Here is an 18,368-nt window from a genome sequence, read left to right on the forward strand (position 1 = left end):
AATCACACTTATCAAAAAAACAACCAATAACATATGCACATGGACCTGCCTAATTCACTCCTATCCTTCCATTAGATACCAGACCACAGAACAATAGGCTATTCCTCTGGGAATCCAGCCCTATGTTTTCAATAGAAAAGTAATATGCTAATTTTATTATTTCTTCTGCAAATATTAGCCTCTTTCAGTCCCACAGGTACCAAGTTATGAGTTAAGAAGCTTCTCAATTACTAATCTGCAAGCCTTGAAGATTTTATCAAGATTGTCTAAGTAACTCATATTCCGTCCTCAAATTCCACCTCAAACGGCACTTCCTCAGGAAAGAACCAATGGAGACTGAGTTGGTGGGGCCTAATCCTGCAGGGAGGGACAGACCCACCCACTCAGCCACTGAGATGCAAACTGCTCCAAAGAGCTGATTGTTCTTTTATCTCAAAGCTCACCTACACCACCCTGTAACACCAGACCAGGTGAAAAGGTTACACTGCAGAACTCTTCACCCCTTTACTGTCTGGTCGATGTGGAGGAGATTTGGTGGATGAAGGAGGATGCGGTCAAGATTGTTAAAACCAGCCTGCGGTGAGCATGGCCTGGGCTTACTTTGACTTTCAAGTTTCTCACAGGAATAAAAATAGTCATAACATGAAAAAGATGCCACTGGGAATTAAGTGAACGATTTAAGCCAATAATGCTCTGGTCACTGAGCCTGTAGCCACCTCGCTCCTCAGGATCTGTCCCTCTCCCCACCTCCCCAATAACTCAGGGTCATTGAGCATGCGCAAGCTATTACCTGTCCACTTCCGGGGGAACCGCCAATCACCGCGCAGAGCGGCTGTGCGCTTCGGCCGCCGGAACCGCGCACTCAGGGGCGTTTTGGCGTCTCGGTTCTGCGCCCCGTTTGGCTCTGAGGCTGCTGCGCAGTCTCCCGCCTAAGCCACTGAGCCGCCTGCTCCAGGTAAGCCAGGGGGGCAGATAAAGGGCCAAGCAGGGCCTTTGGTTGTGAGGCTTAGCTGAGCAGGGGCTTCCTGAGCGTCTGCTGGGCGCCATACCTCGGGGTCGCGGCTTGTCCTTAATTGGGCCTCCTCAAACTCTCTGGGAGACTCTTTAAGAAATACAGGGTCCCGGGCCTCAGCTCAGACCTGTGTAGTCTTAATGCAGGTGGTGGGGCCGTGTTCAATGATGGAGACGTTGAGCTGAACGATAGTTTGGGAGGTAGCCACATGGTCTCCAAAGGAGGATTGTTGGGGTGTTCGGTAAGGATGCTCCACCCTACAGTGCCGGCACCTTCCTGGCGGATTTAGTCACCCTTTACTCCTCACAAAAGTCTTGTAGGTAGGGGGTTATCTTTTTTTTTTTTTGGCAGGTGGAAAGGTTGAGGCTGTAGTATGTTAAGCATCATCTAAAGTCATAGAGGTTGAATTTTGAGAGCTGGCAATCTACCACAGGTTTAATTTATTAGCCTATTATTTATTGAGCTCGCTAGGCAACACTTTTCAACAGTACAAGAATGAGAGTAGGTAATACAGTTTTGAGGAAAAATATGGAAGAATTCACACCATGAGCTGTACTCTGTAGTGTCATTAACCAACAGTTGACAAAAATAAATGTAAAATCTCAACTATGATCTGTGGTATGACAGATATATGGAGTCAGGAAATGAGAGTAAGGGCCAGATGTTCGTGTCCTCAAAATCTTGTATTATAGTAATGAAAAGCTATTGCAGTGCTTGAAATTGGGAGGTAAGAAGATTAGATTTGAGTTTAAAAAGCTGTAGAGTTATGCAACTGATTGAGGGGATGGAGTAGAAGGCAGTAGTCACAATAGTAGGCTAATGTTTATAGCTTGGACTGGGGAAGTGGCCCCCAAAACTGTTCTTTTCACTTCATGGCATGAGTCTGGAAGGTGCATTAGAGGAGATAAGTATGTGGGGGAGGGGAGGACCCTTTAGGAACCAGGATCTATGCAGGAACGCCACCCACCTACTTATTTTAAATGAAATACTCTTTTTAAAGTAACATAATTGTTCCTTATGCCTTCAAAAATTCCAGTCATCTTTTGTAATGTACTGTACAGCCTTGGGCAATATTCTTAAAACTTCCTCTTCATATTTACCCAGCCCAAAATTCCATAGGATATGGAGTTTTAAACAAGGATTAGGAACCCATGCAATGACAGTGTTGTTTATGAAAAGTTAGATTGGAAGCGCAGAAGAGTTGGAAGACGCATTATTACTTTATACATTTCTTTTTATTGTGTAGGGAAGGAAAATAATTTTCCCTCTACTAGGTTCTTGGCTGAGACCCCTCCCCCAAGAAGGTTAATGAGAGAAAAAAATTTTAATTACGTATGGGCATATGTACCTATGGGAGCCCCACAAAGATATGAGACTTAATGCAACCAGGCATCGCATGATGATGGGGATACGTTCTGAGAAATTAGTCATTAGGTGATTTCATTGTTTTGGAAACATAGAGTGTACTTACACAAACCTAGATGGTATAGCCAACTGCATAGCTAGGCTATATGGTGCTAATCTTATGGGACCACCATCGTATATGTGGTCCATCATGGACTGAAACGTCATGATGCAGCTCATGACTGTGTACAGTCCTGAGCTAAGCCAAGGGAATAGGGGACTGGGGCTTCAAAGAGGGAGAAGGCAATTCACAGGAAGGTGAGAAGGGGAAATGTTTGGTAAACAAAGGTAGCCTTGCCGTGCAGATGAGTCTCAGGTGAAACAGTGAACTCTTGTACTAGATCTCTTCCTGGTACAGGCTCCCTTTCTAATGTAAATTTCCCTTACAAAAGGATAACTTCTCTGTTTTCAGAACTTCTGTGTCTGCAGTTTCTCAAAATAATCAGCTCAAAATCATCCTTATGCCAAATGGGCATGTTTGGGGGTGGCGTGCTGTGCTATCCTTCAATTGCAATATAATAAAATTTTTAAAAATGGAATAATACCTTACAGCTGCTTCAAAAGTAGAGTATATGCAAATTTTCTTTGACAAACTGCTGCCATCACCAGCTTAGCACCTGTTCTACTCATTAAAGAGTTAGTAACAAATATATAGTAGCTTTTAGACTGAAATAGTGCTATAATATATACTTTAATACATTATATGATATAATAAAAATCTAGGCAGTTGGGCTAGACTTCCAGGAGCTCTTTTTTCCTTTGAAGTTTTATAAGATCTAATAATAATACTTGTGTCTAGGGGTACCCAAGACTACACCCAGGTTCGGCCATTGCTAGGAGGACTCACGGGGCTCAGCATAAAGTGTTCTCAGAAGTATGATTGATTATAGTGGATAGATACAAAGCAAAATCTGCAAAGGGAAAAGGCTCATGATGTGGGGGAAACCATGGCAAACTTCCAAAAGTCCTGTCCAGCTGAGTCACATAGGACCTGCTTAATTGCTCCAGCAGTAAGTTGTGATAACGTGCAAAATGTTGTCTACCAGGGTAGCTCTTTAGAGACTCGCTGCCCAAGATGTTTTTGGGGAACAGGTCATGTAGTCAGCCTCTGTCTAGTGTTTATCAAATTTCCAGATTCTCGGAAGGAGTGCTGGTGGTTAGTGTAAACCACATCATCTATGATTGTACATAACGATGTACAAACACTTTAGGCACAGTGAACTATTGTTATCAGGGAATGGTGGGAACCGTTATAAAATCCAAGTTACCAGACAGGAGCCAAGGGCCAACCTTTCAAGCAGCTTTTCTAAGGACAGCAGTCTTAGGCATGCTCTGTTAACTCTTCTGTACAATACCACTTACTGAGCATCTGTTCTGAGTTAGGTATGGCATGCCATCCCCAAAGTGCCTCAATGTATTCACCAACCCAGAAGTTCTCTGAACCCCAACATTTAGGGATTTTTATGGAGGTTTCATCACGTAGACATGGTTGACTAAATTGTTGGCCATTGGTGATTGCCTCAATCTCCAGTGCCTCTACCTTCCCAAGAGGTCGCAGGTTAGGGCTGAAAGTCCCAGCCTTCTAGTGCCTTAGTCTTCCTGGTGACCTGACTCCATTCTGAAGCTATTTAGAGATACTCAGCCAACTCACTCATTAGCATACAAAAGACACTCTTATCCTAGGGACATTCCAAAGGTGTTAAGAGCACTGTGTCAGGAAGCTGCAATAAAGACCGAGTATATATTTCTTATTATGTCACAGGAGTACCAAGAAGTGTAGTGTGCTTAATGGTGTAGAATCATGCTAGTAGTTACACCAGTTAGTATTATGACTTTGGATAAGCCTATTCAAATTCTCATAAATTTAAATTCTACTACAGCCATAATTGAGGATTTTTAACACCAAACGGTCAAGATTTAGGGTTTTACCCTACTTGGAAGCTAGTAAATTAGCCTGTTAATGTTTCATAGTTGCTGCCCAATGACACAAGATCCTGCATCAGAGACAGGACCTTATCACCCCTGGCATAGCCAGCAGCATGAGCATGATGTTTGCGTTGGTTCCCCATACCTCCCAAGTCCCACCAGAGGTGATGTGGAGGGACCAGGTGGATGCTGTGCACACCGTGGGTTTGCAACATAGCCAAAGAACACTGAGTTTGGGGGATCCACTTTTATAGCAAGCCTGTTCTTGGTCCCACAGGGAGACTCCCACTTTCAAGGATGCCTTCTGCAAACACAACCCTGAGAAATGGCCTGGGTGAAGAACAGTCAGGGCCCTGCATTCTTGGCCTACTCAAAAGCCCATGCGGGGACACTCAGGGCCTCTGTTGGATTGCTTTTACCCACACCAACTCACAAAGTTGTGGGGGTTAATTGAGGACAGTCAGTGACTGTGTGGAAGGCACTTAGCAGAGTGCCTGACACACAGTAAACCTTATCAGAGAAGGTGACTTGAGCTCTCTCCAAAAAGCCTCAGAACTCACCCCAGGGAAAAAGTGAGACAAAGGGTCACTAGTCAGAGGAAGTAATATTTACTCAGATAGGAGATTGACATAGAAGGGTCTAAAAAGTACTGAGCACTGCTAGATCAAAGGAAGCAGAGAGGAGCTGTGGATGAGTCTATGTTAGAAAACACACTGTCTACCAGCCCATTCCTACCATCCACACACATGACAAACCCCACTATCCAAACGCGCACATGTAGATGAGAGTGGCCAGAAGATCTGGCAAGTAATTCAGACTCAAGGTATACGTTAGCTAGAGGGAAAAAGGAGTGAATTTACTTATAGACTAGGATTACCTGCATGTGTATGTAGGAAGGTGGGCCAACCTCCATCCAACTGTCTTGTCTAAGTTCCTCAGGCCCCTAAGCCTGGTGTAGTTCTGTGATGTAAAGTGTGTTGCATTGTAATGAATGAGGGGAGGATGTTAAAATGCATGACAGGTATATATAATCATATTTCATCAATTCTAAGATGCATGGGTTTTTACATTTTAATAATTCTGAAATAAGGTGTAGTTTAGAATTGATGAGTCAAAATGAGGTCATTTCCTCTGGGTCATAAACACAAAGCCAGCATCAAATGTAAAATCATGACAATTTTACTGTGTTCAAGTCTCATTTTATGTAAAGGGAGAGCAGCAAAAGGAGTTAAAAGAACGGTGCCTGGTAGTGTGGAGGAGAAGGGAAGAGAATAGTGTGCTGATGGCTGAGTAGCCACGTGTTTGAGAGGGTAACTCTGATTGGCTGGAAAGCAGGCATGCAGCCAGAAGTTTCTCCAACTTTTTATTTTGAACTTTTTCAAACTTACAGTGATGTTGAAAGAATAATGCAGTAAACCTCATCATACCCCTTGCCTGGATTCCCCAACTTTTAAGATTTGGCCTGACCTGCATTCTCTCTCACAACATGTGTGTACAAGTTCATGTAATAGTATATAGATGTGTAAAATATATTCCTTTGAGTACAGTCATGCATTGCTTAATGGCAGGAATACGTTCTGAGAAATGTGTCGTTAGGCAATTTCGTTGTTATGCGAACAACACACAGTATACAAACCTAGATGGTATAACCTACTACACAGCTGAGCTATATAGTACTAATCTTATGGGACCACCATTGTATATGCAGGCTGTCGTTGACTGAAACGTTGTTATGCAGTGCATGACTGTAGTTTAAAAAGACATTACAGACATCGTGTCAGTTTTCTTTCTTTTTTTTTATAATAACTTCTCTGCAGCTATATATTTTTTTTTGAGGAAGATTGGCCCTGAGCTAACATCTGTTGCCAATCTTCCTCTTTTTCTTTTTTTCTCCCAAAGTCCCAGTACATAGCTGTATATCCTAGTTGTAAGTCCTTCTGGTTCTACCATGTGGGACTCCGCCTCAGCATGGCTTGATGAGTGGTGCATAGTTCTGCAACCCAGGATCTGAACTGGTGAACCTCAGACCGCCGAAGGGGAACTCACAAACTTTAGTGCTACGCCACCAGGCCAGCCCCACTGCTTTTCTTTCTGACCCCAAATATATTGAGGTATCACACGTTACATTTGGTTGTCTCTTCTCTTTAGTCTCTTGTAATGTTGAACAGTCTCCCATCTTTTATATAACATTGGTATTTGTTAATATTTGTGGTTTTTTTAGGGCTTAATCATTTGTGTGTGTGTTATTCACTTTTTATAAAAAGTCCTTATTGAAATTCTACATGCCATTGGACAAGGTAGACTAAGAACCTACTTATCTTATTCACTATTTAAAGCCAAAAGAGAAACTAATCAACAGACAAATATATGAAGACAATTTCAGACTATGATTGCATTCTATGAAAGAAAATAGAAAAGAGAGGGGATAGCAAGAGAGTAGGGGGAGAGGAAGGCAGTCAAATTGGGTGAATAGAAACTATTTCCCTGAAGAGGTAGCATTTGAGAAAGAAGACCTGAAGGAAAAGACAGAGATTCCTAGAGAGAATGCTCACCTCCATAGCAATGACCTCAGTGTGTTCAACCAAAACAAGTTGTCACTGCAGTGCACCAAGGAAGAAAGAATGATAGGAGTCAAGCTCAGATTGAAAAGTATGGGTCAGTATTTAACAGAGTTTTGTACAACCTGTTGAGGAATTGAGGATTTAAAGTGCACTCAGACACTGGAGGGTTTTAAACACTGGAAAGAGATGTTATGAGTTTCTATTTTCCATAGAAAAGTTTGACTACTGAATGGTGAATGGATGCAAGGGAGCGAGAGTGAAGCCGGCTGACCGCTTAAAGGGTGGTACCATAATCTAGCTGAAAGCTGATGGTGGCTTGGTCTAGGTTAAACTTCTACACTGGGTCCGTATATCTAACAAGGTGGCAGACTGCCCAAATATACGGTAAAATCAATGAGTAGAAAAGGCAAGGGACATAAGTGATTAATTCAGTGTATCCAGCGCTCTACAAAATGAACTACACCACTTCCCTTTGAGTTAAACATTTGGATGAGCCTGAAGGTGATTTTTCTAAAACGTGAATATTTTGAAATAATCATAGATTCACAGGAACTTTGAAAGATAGTGCAGAAAAGTCCTGTCATTCATATTCTCAAGTTTCTTAGCAATACTATATCAAAACTAGGAATTTGTTATTGGTCAAGTGATTATGTATAGTTCTGTGCCACTTACCACATGTAGATTCACATAGCTGCCACCAACATGAAGTTACGGAACTATTCCATTACCACAAAGTCTCTTTTATGCTACCCTCTTATAGTCACACCCATCTCACTCCTACATCATACCAAAACCATGATACCCACTTTTTTTTAAGTAATATTCAAAGATCCTGACCACTTCATCTGTAAATACTTCAGCATGTATTTCCTAAAGAGTAAGATATTTTCTTGGGGCTGGCCCCGTGGCTTAGTGATTAAGTGTGCGCGCTCCGCTACTGGCGGCCCGGGTTCGGATCCCAGGCGCACACCGACGCACCACTTGTCCGGCCATGCTGAGGTGGCGTCCCACATACAGTAACTAGAAGGATGTGCAACTATGACATACAACTATCTACTAGGGCTTTGGGGAGAAAAAGGGAAAAAAAGGAGGAGGATTGGCAGTAGATGATAGCTTAGGGCCGGTCTTCCTCAGCAAAAAGGAGGAGTGGCATGGATGTTAGCTCAGGGTTGATCTTCCTCACAAAAAAAAAAAAAGGTATTTTCTTATGTAGCTACAATGCAATTATTGAATTCAGGAAGCTTAACTTTGATATTACTGTTGTCTAATAAAGAGTGCATATTCAATTTTTCCCATTGTCCCATACTATCCCCTTTGTAACAATTTTTCTGCCTATCTAGAATCAAAGCTAAGATCATAAATTTCTTTTACTTGTTTCTGCAGTTCCCCTGTATTTTTTTTAGTGCCATTGTTGTTTATGTAGAGTTTAAGAGCATTGTCTTGTTGAATGTTCCATGGTTTGCATTTTAGTGATTGTTTCTCTGTGATTAGATTTGGGTTAAAAAAAATTTTTTTTTCTTTTTGGCAGAAATACTTCATAGGTGATGTTTTTCTTCCCGTTGTAGGCCATTAACTTGTCCCTTCATTGATCAGCAGGTGTTCTCTAGATCTCTTCATTGTAAAGGCAGTATTTTTTCTCTCTATAAATAAAATATAATTCTTAGAGTGATATTTTGAGATTGTGTGAATATATTATTACCCAGAAAATTATACCTAATAGTTTTTGCAGTTATTGATGATTCTTGCCTGAGTTAATTATTATAGTGTGATTGCAAGTCTAGGAAATTTTGAAATTAAAAATTTTTCTCACCCACAGGAATGATTGCTTGCTTGGACCTGTGGCTACTTTTTCGAATAAGACAGTTATTAATCTTAAATTTGGGTGGGCCAATCTGTGATAGAGCTACAAGCAGTGAATTCTTATTGCTCTTCAAGTTAAGGGACAGGGGACTAAAGACTTGAGTGGCTGTCATCAGCATGCTGGGCCAGTGAAACCTAGAGCTGGTCAATCTGTGAGGTCTGGGGGCAGATATCCACTTCTCACTGGGTCTTGATCTTGAGGCAGGCCTTGCTAAAGGAAGCATTCTTATCCACACTTTTGTTCTCGGCTCAATAGAGTTTGTGACAGCCCTGGTACACCTCCAGGAGGAGTCTAGCTGCCCCATCTGTTTAGAGTACTTGAAAGACCCAGTAACCATCAACTGTGGGCACAACTTCTGTCGCTCCTGCATCAACATGTCTTGGAACGATCTAGATGATATCTTCCCCTGTCCTGTCTGCCGTTTTTGCTTTCGTGACAAGAACTTGAGGATCAACCCTCAGCTCAGTAATTTGACTGAAATTGCTAAGCTCCTGCAGATCAGAAGAAGCAAAAGAAAGAAGAAAGAAGAGAATTCTGTATGTGAGAAACACAATCAACTTCTGACCCTTTTTTGTGGGAAGGACCTAGAGGTTTTATGTACACAGTGCAGTTTCTCCATTCCAAACACCAAAAACACTACATTTGCTCCATTGAGAAAGCTGCGTCTTATCACAGGAAAATTCTGGAATGTAGCATTGAGCCCATGAAGGATAATTTAGAACGACTTGAAAAAGTGATAACTCTGCAAGCCAGCAAATCAGTGGAGCTGAAAAAGAAGGTAGAATATAGAAGAGAAGAAATCAATTCTGAATTTGAACAACTTAGACTATTTGTACAGAGTCAGCAAGAGGCTCTTCTTAGGCAGATGGAAGATGAAGAGATGGACATTTTAACAAAACTCAATGAAAACTTTATAACATGGTCAGGTCATGTCTCCAAATTAAAACATCGAGTGAGGGAGGTAGAGGGCAAGTGTGTGCAGTCAGAACTGGAATTACTGATGCATGTTAAGAGTATCCACCATAGATATCAAAACCTAAAAGACCCTGAACTCTTTTCATTCCAATTAAAGAAATATGGATTTAGCCTTCCTCCACAATATTCTGGCTTGGACAGAATTATCAAGCCGTTTCAAGTAGATGTGATTCTAGATCTTGAAACGGCACATCCTCGGCTTATTGTCTCTGAGGACAGAAAAATTGTGCGGTATAGAAAGAGAAAACAAAACCTTTGTTATAACCCGAGGAGATTTTATCTCTGCCCTGCTGTCCTGGATTGTAACAGATTTAGTTCTGGCAGGCATTACTGGGAGGTAGAAGTGGGAAACAAGCCTAAATGGACACTGGGGGTGTGTTGAGAGTGTTTTCCTAGGAACTGGCAGAATCAGCCAGTAGTTGAGGGTAGATTCTGGGCAATTGGGCGATATGGTGAGAACGTCTATGCTGTGTTGGGTCCTAAGAGAACCCAGCTCCTGCCCATAGTAAGACCCAGTAAGATTGGCATTTTTTTCTACTATGAGTTGGGTGAGGTTTCCTTTTATAATATGAACGATAGATCTCTATACTTTTAACGATTCTTTTACAGAAGCCATTTGCCCCTATTTCTATATTGGAATAGATTCTAAACCTCTTAAAATCTCTTCAGGGATGAATGATGAAAGATGAAGTACTTGGGAAACAATACTGTTTAGGGGTAACTTAGCCAGTAAATTTAGTCTCAGTAATTCTAGATTCTTTTTAAGGTTTACTGCTGGAAAACCAGAATAGATTTTTCTCCTTCATTTTCAGCAACTATAAAAACATGGTAGTGATGCCAATTTCATAGATTTTATGGGTATAAATTGTCAAGTGCTTTGAATTTCTAAGACAAAGTATTTGGGTATTATATTACTTAACACATCCAATGAAATATTTTCTGTTGAAATCGCCTATAAATTGTCTTTTAATTATAGTCACTATTTTACAATTATATAAGTTGTTATGTTAACAGTCATCCTTACCTCATATCTACCTTTCTCTTCAATGAATTCTGCTGTTTACCTCCGTAATTCTTTATATATATATATATATTTGTGTGTGTGTGTGTGAGGAAGATCAGCCCTGAGCTAACATCCATGCCAATCCTCCTCATTTTGCTGAGGAAGACTGGCCCTGGGCTAATATCTGTGCCTATCTTCCTCCACTTTATATGGGATGCCGCCACAGCATGGCCTGATAAGCGGTGCGTTGGTGCGCTCCCGATCTGAAACCAGGCTGCCGGCAGTGGAGCGCATGCACTTAACCACTATGCCACGGGGCCGGCCCATCCTCTGTAATTCTTAATATCATGTTCTACTGTTCTCTCTCTATTATGTCTTTTATCAATTGGCACAATTGACTGATTACTATGGATAATGGGGATTTTACCTTTTCCCTTTCCCTACACACGTTTATAGATAATCTAATACTTTTTTTTCCTTGTGAACATAGTTCTGGATCTCATGTTCCAATCTGGACAAGCTACCCTATGGGTATATAATTGTTATCTCTCTTCACTATCCTGAGAATTGTCTTCTGCTGTTGGATTCCTTCTTGGTTTAATTCCATGTCTCCTGCTTGTCTTATCTTTTCATTTTGGAGTGTCATCACCTCAAATGTTACGATGTTTAAAATTTGAGGGATTTTGCATGTTTCAAAATGATTTTATTCTACCCATGTTTAGATGACATTTAAGCCAGTCATTCCCTAATTTTCAAAACATGCTATTGTTTTTGAAAAGTCTAATACTAATCTGATTCTTGATGCTTTGGATACCACTGTCTTTTATGATATTTTAAAGATTTTTATTCCTAGTGTTTTGAACTTTGTTCGTTTATTTGGCTGAGTGGTAAAATATTATATTTGTCAGGATTCTCACAGACAAACAGAGAAACAGAACCAATGGGATGTGTGTTTTTAGAGAAAGAGATTTGTGTTAAGGAATTGGCTCAAACGATTATGGAGACTGACCAGTCTAAAATCTGCATGGTGCCAGCAGCCTAGGGACCCAAGGAAGATTCCATGCTGCAGTTCAAGCCCAAAGGTCTTCATCCTCTGGCGGAACTCTCTCTTCCTCGTGGTAGGTCCTGCTTTTGTTCTATTCCAGCCTTCAACAGATTGGATGAGGCTCTCCCACATTGTGGAGAGCAATCTGCTTTACTTAATAAAAAGTCCACCAATTCAAGTGTTAATATTGAAAAACACCCTTGGAGAAACATCCAGAATAATGTTTGACCACATATCTGGGCACCAAGGCCCAGCAAAGTTGACATATCAAATTAACAGTCACAGATACTGTCAATCTGAAGTTGTGCCAGTTGAGCAAAGCCAAGATTCCTGTCCTTGAGCAGCATGCTTCCTAGAATGGAGAAAAAAGACAATCAAATAATAAACATAAATAACTGATAGAGCAAGTAAGAGGCTGAAAAAGAGCTGTGGGAACAGGGAAAAGTAGATCAATGTCAAGGGCATAGGAGTACTGTGGGTGGGGGAGGTTTAGCTGTGTGAGGTGGGAAGGTCAGGGTAGGCATCGTAGAGAACGTGGAATCTGAGCAAAACTTAGGATGAGGGAGGGGCCGGCCCAGAGGCACAGCGGTTAAGTGCCCGTTCTCCGCTTTAGCGGCGGGGGGTTTGCAGGTTTGGATCCCCGACACGCACCGACGCTCCGCTTGTCAAGCCACGCTGTGGTGGCGTCCCATATAAAGTAGAGGAAGATGGGCATGGATGTTAGTCCAGGGCCAGTCTTCCTCAGCAAAAAAGAGGAGGATTGGCATCGGATGTTAGCTCAGGGCTGATCTTCCTCACAAAAAAAAAAAAAAAAACACTTTGGATGAGGGCATAGCAGTGGTGGAGCATTGCAGAGTAAACTGCTAGAGCAAATGTTCTAGCCATTCCACAGGAAAGGGACTGACAAGCCAGGGACAGCAAGGAAGCCAGGAAGTGGAGTGGAGTCAATGAAGGGAAAATACTAAGAGTGGAGTCAGAGAGGTGGATGTAGGGGAGAGGGAGGAAGAGTCAGCTTTTTTTATAGGGTCAAATAGGCCATTTTAGGTATTTTAATCTGAAATGGGAGTCCTTAGAGGCTTTTGAGGGAAAGAGTAACTTTATCCAACTTTCTTGTTAAAGAATCTCTGCCCTCCAGCCACACTGGCCAACTTGTTCTTCCTGGAACATACTAGGTGTACTAACCTTTGTTAATATTCTTCTTTAAGAATTTTGTATATAGTATTTTGAAGTTGTATTTTGCTTCCAATGTTTGCTCCTCCAAGCTCCTTCCTCCTGTTTATTTAGTCTCTGTCTTTCATGTTAGGCTTTTATAAATGGCTCGTAAACATTGGCTGTTCATAATTGAGTGAGGTACTAGAAAAACTTTTAGAAACTGCATACTTTTTTGTGTTTTAAAATTTTTGAATAGCATACATTATCAAAAGCATAATTGTTGAATTATTTGGTTTACACCTATATAAATTGAACATTTTGATATATATTTCTACTTGTCCCACCCCTAGAAGAGTCAAACTGTTTATACTTCCAATAATGGTAGGTGAGGGTTATCTTTGCCTGTCTGATAGGCAATATGGTAATTCATTGTGGAATTGCATTTTTTAAAATTACTAGTGAGTATGAATATCTTCAAGTTCCCTTCTATTCCCTTTATTGATGTTTTTCATATTTGTGTAAATTTTTGTTTATCTACTATCCTTATGTAATCTGTATATTCACCCTATATATATGTACATACTACATATATAAACATATACAAACACAAATTATGGATGTATACATCAGGTAAAATATATATATGGCAATCAACGATATGTTGCTAATTTTTCCACTGTTGAAATTGCTTTTTCTTTTTAACCTTTTTCACGGTGCTTCTTACTATAGAGAAGTCTTTCATATTTATATTGACCTGCCAATCATTTGTAATTGCTTCTTTTGGATCACATTTTAATTTCAAAATTTTTGTTTAAAATTTTCCCAACATTTTATCAAACTTTTCTGAAGTTTAATATTTCAATAGTAATATAGGCTTTCCACTAAAAGATTGTATATTTCACAACATATAACAGAAATATAACTCCCTTATAATCTCTATCTTGTTGACCCATGATTGACAGTTGTGTAAATATTCTTTTGGATTTTTTCCTGTTATACGCATAAGATTTATTTTTATCTTCTTTGAAAAACCTCTTTTGTGTGTATTGTATTGCAATTTTAAGATAGCTAACTGTATCTTTCTTTTCCTTTATGCTGTTTCTTTTATGAGTTTGGAATCTTCTATGAGTCGTTCTCCCACGCAAAGGTGGTTAATATAGTCTCCTATGTTGACTTCAAAATATTTTATAGTTTAGTCTTCTATCTTTAAATGTAAATGAATTGATTTTTGTTTGCAGCAGTAAGATGGACTCCATCTGGATAAGGAGTTGTCCCAGAACCATTTATTGAACAGTTCATTTCTCACTCTGATCTGCAAGTGGGCAGTATCATACAGCCAGTTTCTGTGTATTTGTCATTCTGTGTCTGCATTCATTTTTGTGGGCCTTTATTCTGTTCTATCCCTGCACCAGAACAACACTGTCATAATTACTATGTTGATGTCTGGTAAGATACGTCTCAGCTTTGTTCCTCCTCTTCAGAAGTGCCATGACTTTTTTGTTCTTTGTTCTTCCATAACAATTTTAGGATCAGCTTGTCTTAATTCTGTTAAAATAGTGTCCCTGGTGATTTTATTTGAGATTACATTGAAGCTATAATCCAAATTGGAGAGAGTTGACACCTTTACTCTATTGAGTCTTCCAATCCATGGTGTACTTTTATGTTTGTAAAAGTCTTCTTCAATCTTTCCCTAAATGTTTATGATCTTCTTCACAATACTCTCACATATTCGTTTTCACATTTATTCTTAGCTATTTAACATTTTTGATGCAGTTGTAAAAGGTTCACTTTAAACAGTGTATTTTTCTGTAAGTCACTTACATATAGATATACATAAAAATATATTTATTGATTTTATTATACAATAATCTTGCTAAAATTCCTTCAAGACTTTATAATTTCTCTGTGAGTTATAATTTATTCTTGTGAGTTTTCTAAAAGACAATCATGTCTTTTGCAGATAATGACAGTTTTATTTCTTCCTTTCAATGCTTAAGCCTTTTTTAGCATCACCTTACTGAGCTGGCTAGAACCTCTGGTGGTGACTTTACAGTTGAGCTCTCAGGCTGTCACCACCCTGACCCACTGATCAATCACAGCATCACTAAAGGGAGCAACTAGACATTATGTGTACACTTAATTTGATTTTTGAACTATACTGCATCACCTATGAAGTATACCTGTCACAAAAGTGGAATCTGAATTCAGCAAACCTTTGTAGCTCTCTTTTCAGTTTACAGCAAGTACACAGAGTATGAGGAGGAATAAGCTAAATGACACTAAGAGAAAACAACACAATTATGTGGAAATTATACAGGAGAATGACCTAGTCACTTAAGTCAATGACATTTTTTAAAAAACAAAAACAAAACAAGAGGACCGTTGGAACTGAAAATTTCTAAATGTGAAGCCTGGAACTTCCTTGGATTGTAACTTGAACAAACCAAATTTAAAAAGACATTTATGAGCCATTTGGGGAAATTTGAGTATAGATTAAGTCTTAAAAGCAATGCTTGTTTTCTTAGCTATTATAAAGGTAATGCAAGAAAATGTCCATATTTTTAGTAATAGGTGCTGTGGTATATACATAGGAGTGAAATGACAGCACTAAAATGGGAGAAAAAGAAAGGAATTAACAAAATCGATAAATGTTCAATGTGGATTGATAGAAATATGGTGTTTTTAAATTTTTATTCTCTCTGCTTCTGTATATCTTTCAAATTTTTCATATTAATTCTTTTAAAGTAGACTGAAAGGTACACACCACATTTAGCTCCCTAAAGGAGTGAGATAGAAGAATAGTTGGGGTACTTCAAAATTATCTGTAATATCTAATTTTTTGATATTAAAGTATTGAATCAAATATGACAATTTTAACAGGCATTCTGCATGAATTAGTTTTGCATGAATTTGGTAAGAAGGCATTCATTAAGGAAAAATCATTAATACTGATCCTTTGTATAAACATGACGTTTTGTTCATCATGAAATTTTTGCGTTAATTTTGATTTTTAAAAATAGCATTTCTGGGCCAGCCTGGTGGCGTAGTGGTTAAGTGCACGTGGTCCGCTTTAGTGGCCCAGGGTTCTCAGGTTCGGATCCTGGGCATGCACCAACACCATTTGTCAAGCCATGGTGGGGCAGCGTCCTATATAAAGTAGAGGAAGATGAGCATGGATGTTAGCCCAGGGCCAATCTTCCCTGGCAAAGGAGAAAAAAAAAAGAGGATTGGCAACAGGTGTTAGCTCAGGGCTGATCTTTCTCCCCCCCCCCAAAAAAAAGTAGCATTTGTCTTGATTACTGAGGGGTTTTTTTGCACTCCCTTAAATTTTGCACTTAAGAAGTGAGTCTCTCATTTCCCTTATATCATGCTGATAGTGATACCTATGTACATTTGAGTTTGGTGCATTATCTTTTAATACTCTTCTTGGGAAAATGAGGATTTAGGGCAATCCATCTTCAGTCTCTGACCCCTCCTAAATTAGTTATTTCCTTTTTTAAAACATTTATTTTTCCATCTTTATATTACTTTTATATTTTGTATTAGTTTGCTGGGGCTGACATAACAAAATACCACAGACTGGATGGCTTAAATAGCAATTTATTTTCTCCCTTTTCTGGAGGCTGGAAGTCCAAGACCAAGGCGTCCACAGGTGTGGTTTCTCCTGAGGACTCTCCTTGGTTTGCAGACGGCCACTTTCTGACTGTGCCCACATATGGCCTTTTCTGTGTCTACCCTCATCCTTAGTGTCTCTTCCTCTACTTATAAGGACACCAGTTGTACTTGATTAGGTACCACACTCATGACCCTATTTTACCTGAATTATGTCTTTCAAGGCCCTCTCTCCAAATATAGTCACATTCTGAGGTACTAGGGGCTAAGGTTTCAATACAGGAACTGGGGTGGGGCGACGCATAAGTCAGTAGATAAGTTACTTCAACACTATTCAAATCTGCGTCATGTAAGATGCACTGATTACATTTCCTCTGTGCACATAGTATTTTCTCCTAGTTGATCACTGTCTCATGTATTTATTTTCTTTGTTCTCTACTTCCTTGTGCTTATTTTATTCCCAAACTATATCCAAAATTATCTAAATGCCCCCTCAACTCATAGAAACACACCTGGCCTTCTATCACTTTGATTTTGTGGAATCCTCTTGAGGAGGCTCTGACCTGCTCTGACCTGAGAATTGCTGTGTGAGCTGCCGCCCAGACGTCATTCTGAGGATTCGCTTGGTGTCTGCTTTAAGGTGCTTTTCCTTTGGAGATCAGTCCTTTGTTCTGGTGGATTATTTTCTTCAGCAGCTTCCAGAGGAAATGCATGGGAGATAAAAGTTTGGAGTTCTCGCATCAATGAAAAAAGTCCTTAGTCTATCCCTGTGTTTATAATTTTATTTATTTATTTTTTTCCCCCAAAGCCCCTGTAGATAGTTGTATGTCATAGTTGCACATCCTTCTAGTTGCTGTATGTGGGACTTGGCCTCAGCATGACCGGAGAAGCAGTGCGTCGGTGCACGCCCAGGATCCGAACCCCGGCCGCCAGCAGTGGAGCGCGCGCACTTAACCGCTAAACCAGGGGGCCAGCCCTATCCCTATGTTTAATGAAAACTTTGTCAAGATTAATTAAAAAGAATAATAGTATTTTTTACAGTGGAGAATCCTCTGGCAGCCACCACCTTAGCCAAACTGTTCCCAGTTTTCATTTCCAGTAATGATGGTAACCAATAACATGTGCCTCCTGATATGATGCCTCAAAAATTTAACCTCACTTCTTTGCTAATCCTGCCGGTAGTCAGACCTGAATCTAATAATGAGGATACATCAGACAAACCTATTTGGAGGACATTCTACAAAGTAACAGACCTGTACTCTTCAGAAATGTCAGTAATGAAATAGACAGAAACTCAAAACTAAGATTAAAACAAACTAAGGAGATATGAAAAGCACCAGTCCCTCCTGTTTCTCTCTAGCATTACTGTTCTTGTTTCTTCTGTATTCATCCACAAATGTCTTATGCATATATAAATATACAAAGACACACTTTTTAGTTTGTATTAACACAAAAGGGAACAAGTTTGTGCAGTAGTCTGCATGTTGCTTTTAGCTATTAAATATATCTGGATTTTTTTCTTATCCACCTACATAGATCAACTTCATTTTTTTCAGCTTTCGTTGCCTCTTCAATCAAAGCCTGAGGGAGATATACATTTGTGGTAGATTTTATTTTAAGAACCAATAGTGAAATTCTTTTTTTTTTTTTTTTTAATTTTATTTATTTATTTATTCCTCCAAAGCCCCGGTAGATAGTTGTATGTCATAGCTGCACATCCTTCTAGTTGCTGTATGTGGGACGCGGCCTCAGCATGGCCGGAGAAGTGGTGCCTCGGTGAGCGCCCGGGATCCGAACCCGGGCTGCCAGCAGCGGAG

At 39.9% G+C, this 18,368-nt stretch overlaps 1 protein-coding gene across 1 annotated transcript; it reads left to right on the forward strand.

Moving 5' to 3' along the window:
* Window positions 1–774: 774 nt before the first annotated feature.
* On the forward strand, window positions 775–10,677 carry LOC131411193 (tripartite motif-containing protein 60-like). The gene is given in 4 exon segments (XM_058549821.1): window positions 775–901; window positions 8,921–9,381; window positions 9,384–10,318; window positions 10,320–10,677. Coding segments are annotated over 4 exon segments (1,632 nt in total). The 3' UTR covers window positions 10,429–10,677.
* Window positions 10,678–18,368: the final 7,691 nt, after the last annotated feature.

This window comes from Diceros bicornis, chromosome 11 (genome assembly GCF_020826845.1).
Source record: "Diceros bicornis minor isolate mBicDic1 chromosome 11, mDicBic1.mat.cur, whole genome shotgun sequence".
In the NCBI taxonomy this organism is placed as follows: domain Eukaryota; kingdom Metazoa; phylum Chordata; class Mammalia; order Perissodactyla; family Rhinocerotidae; genus Diceros; species Diceros bicornis.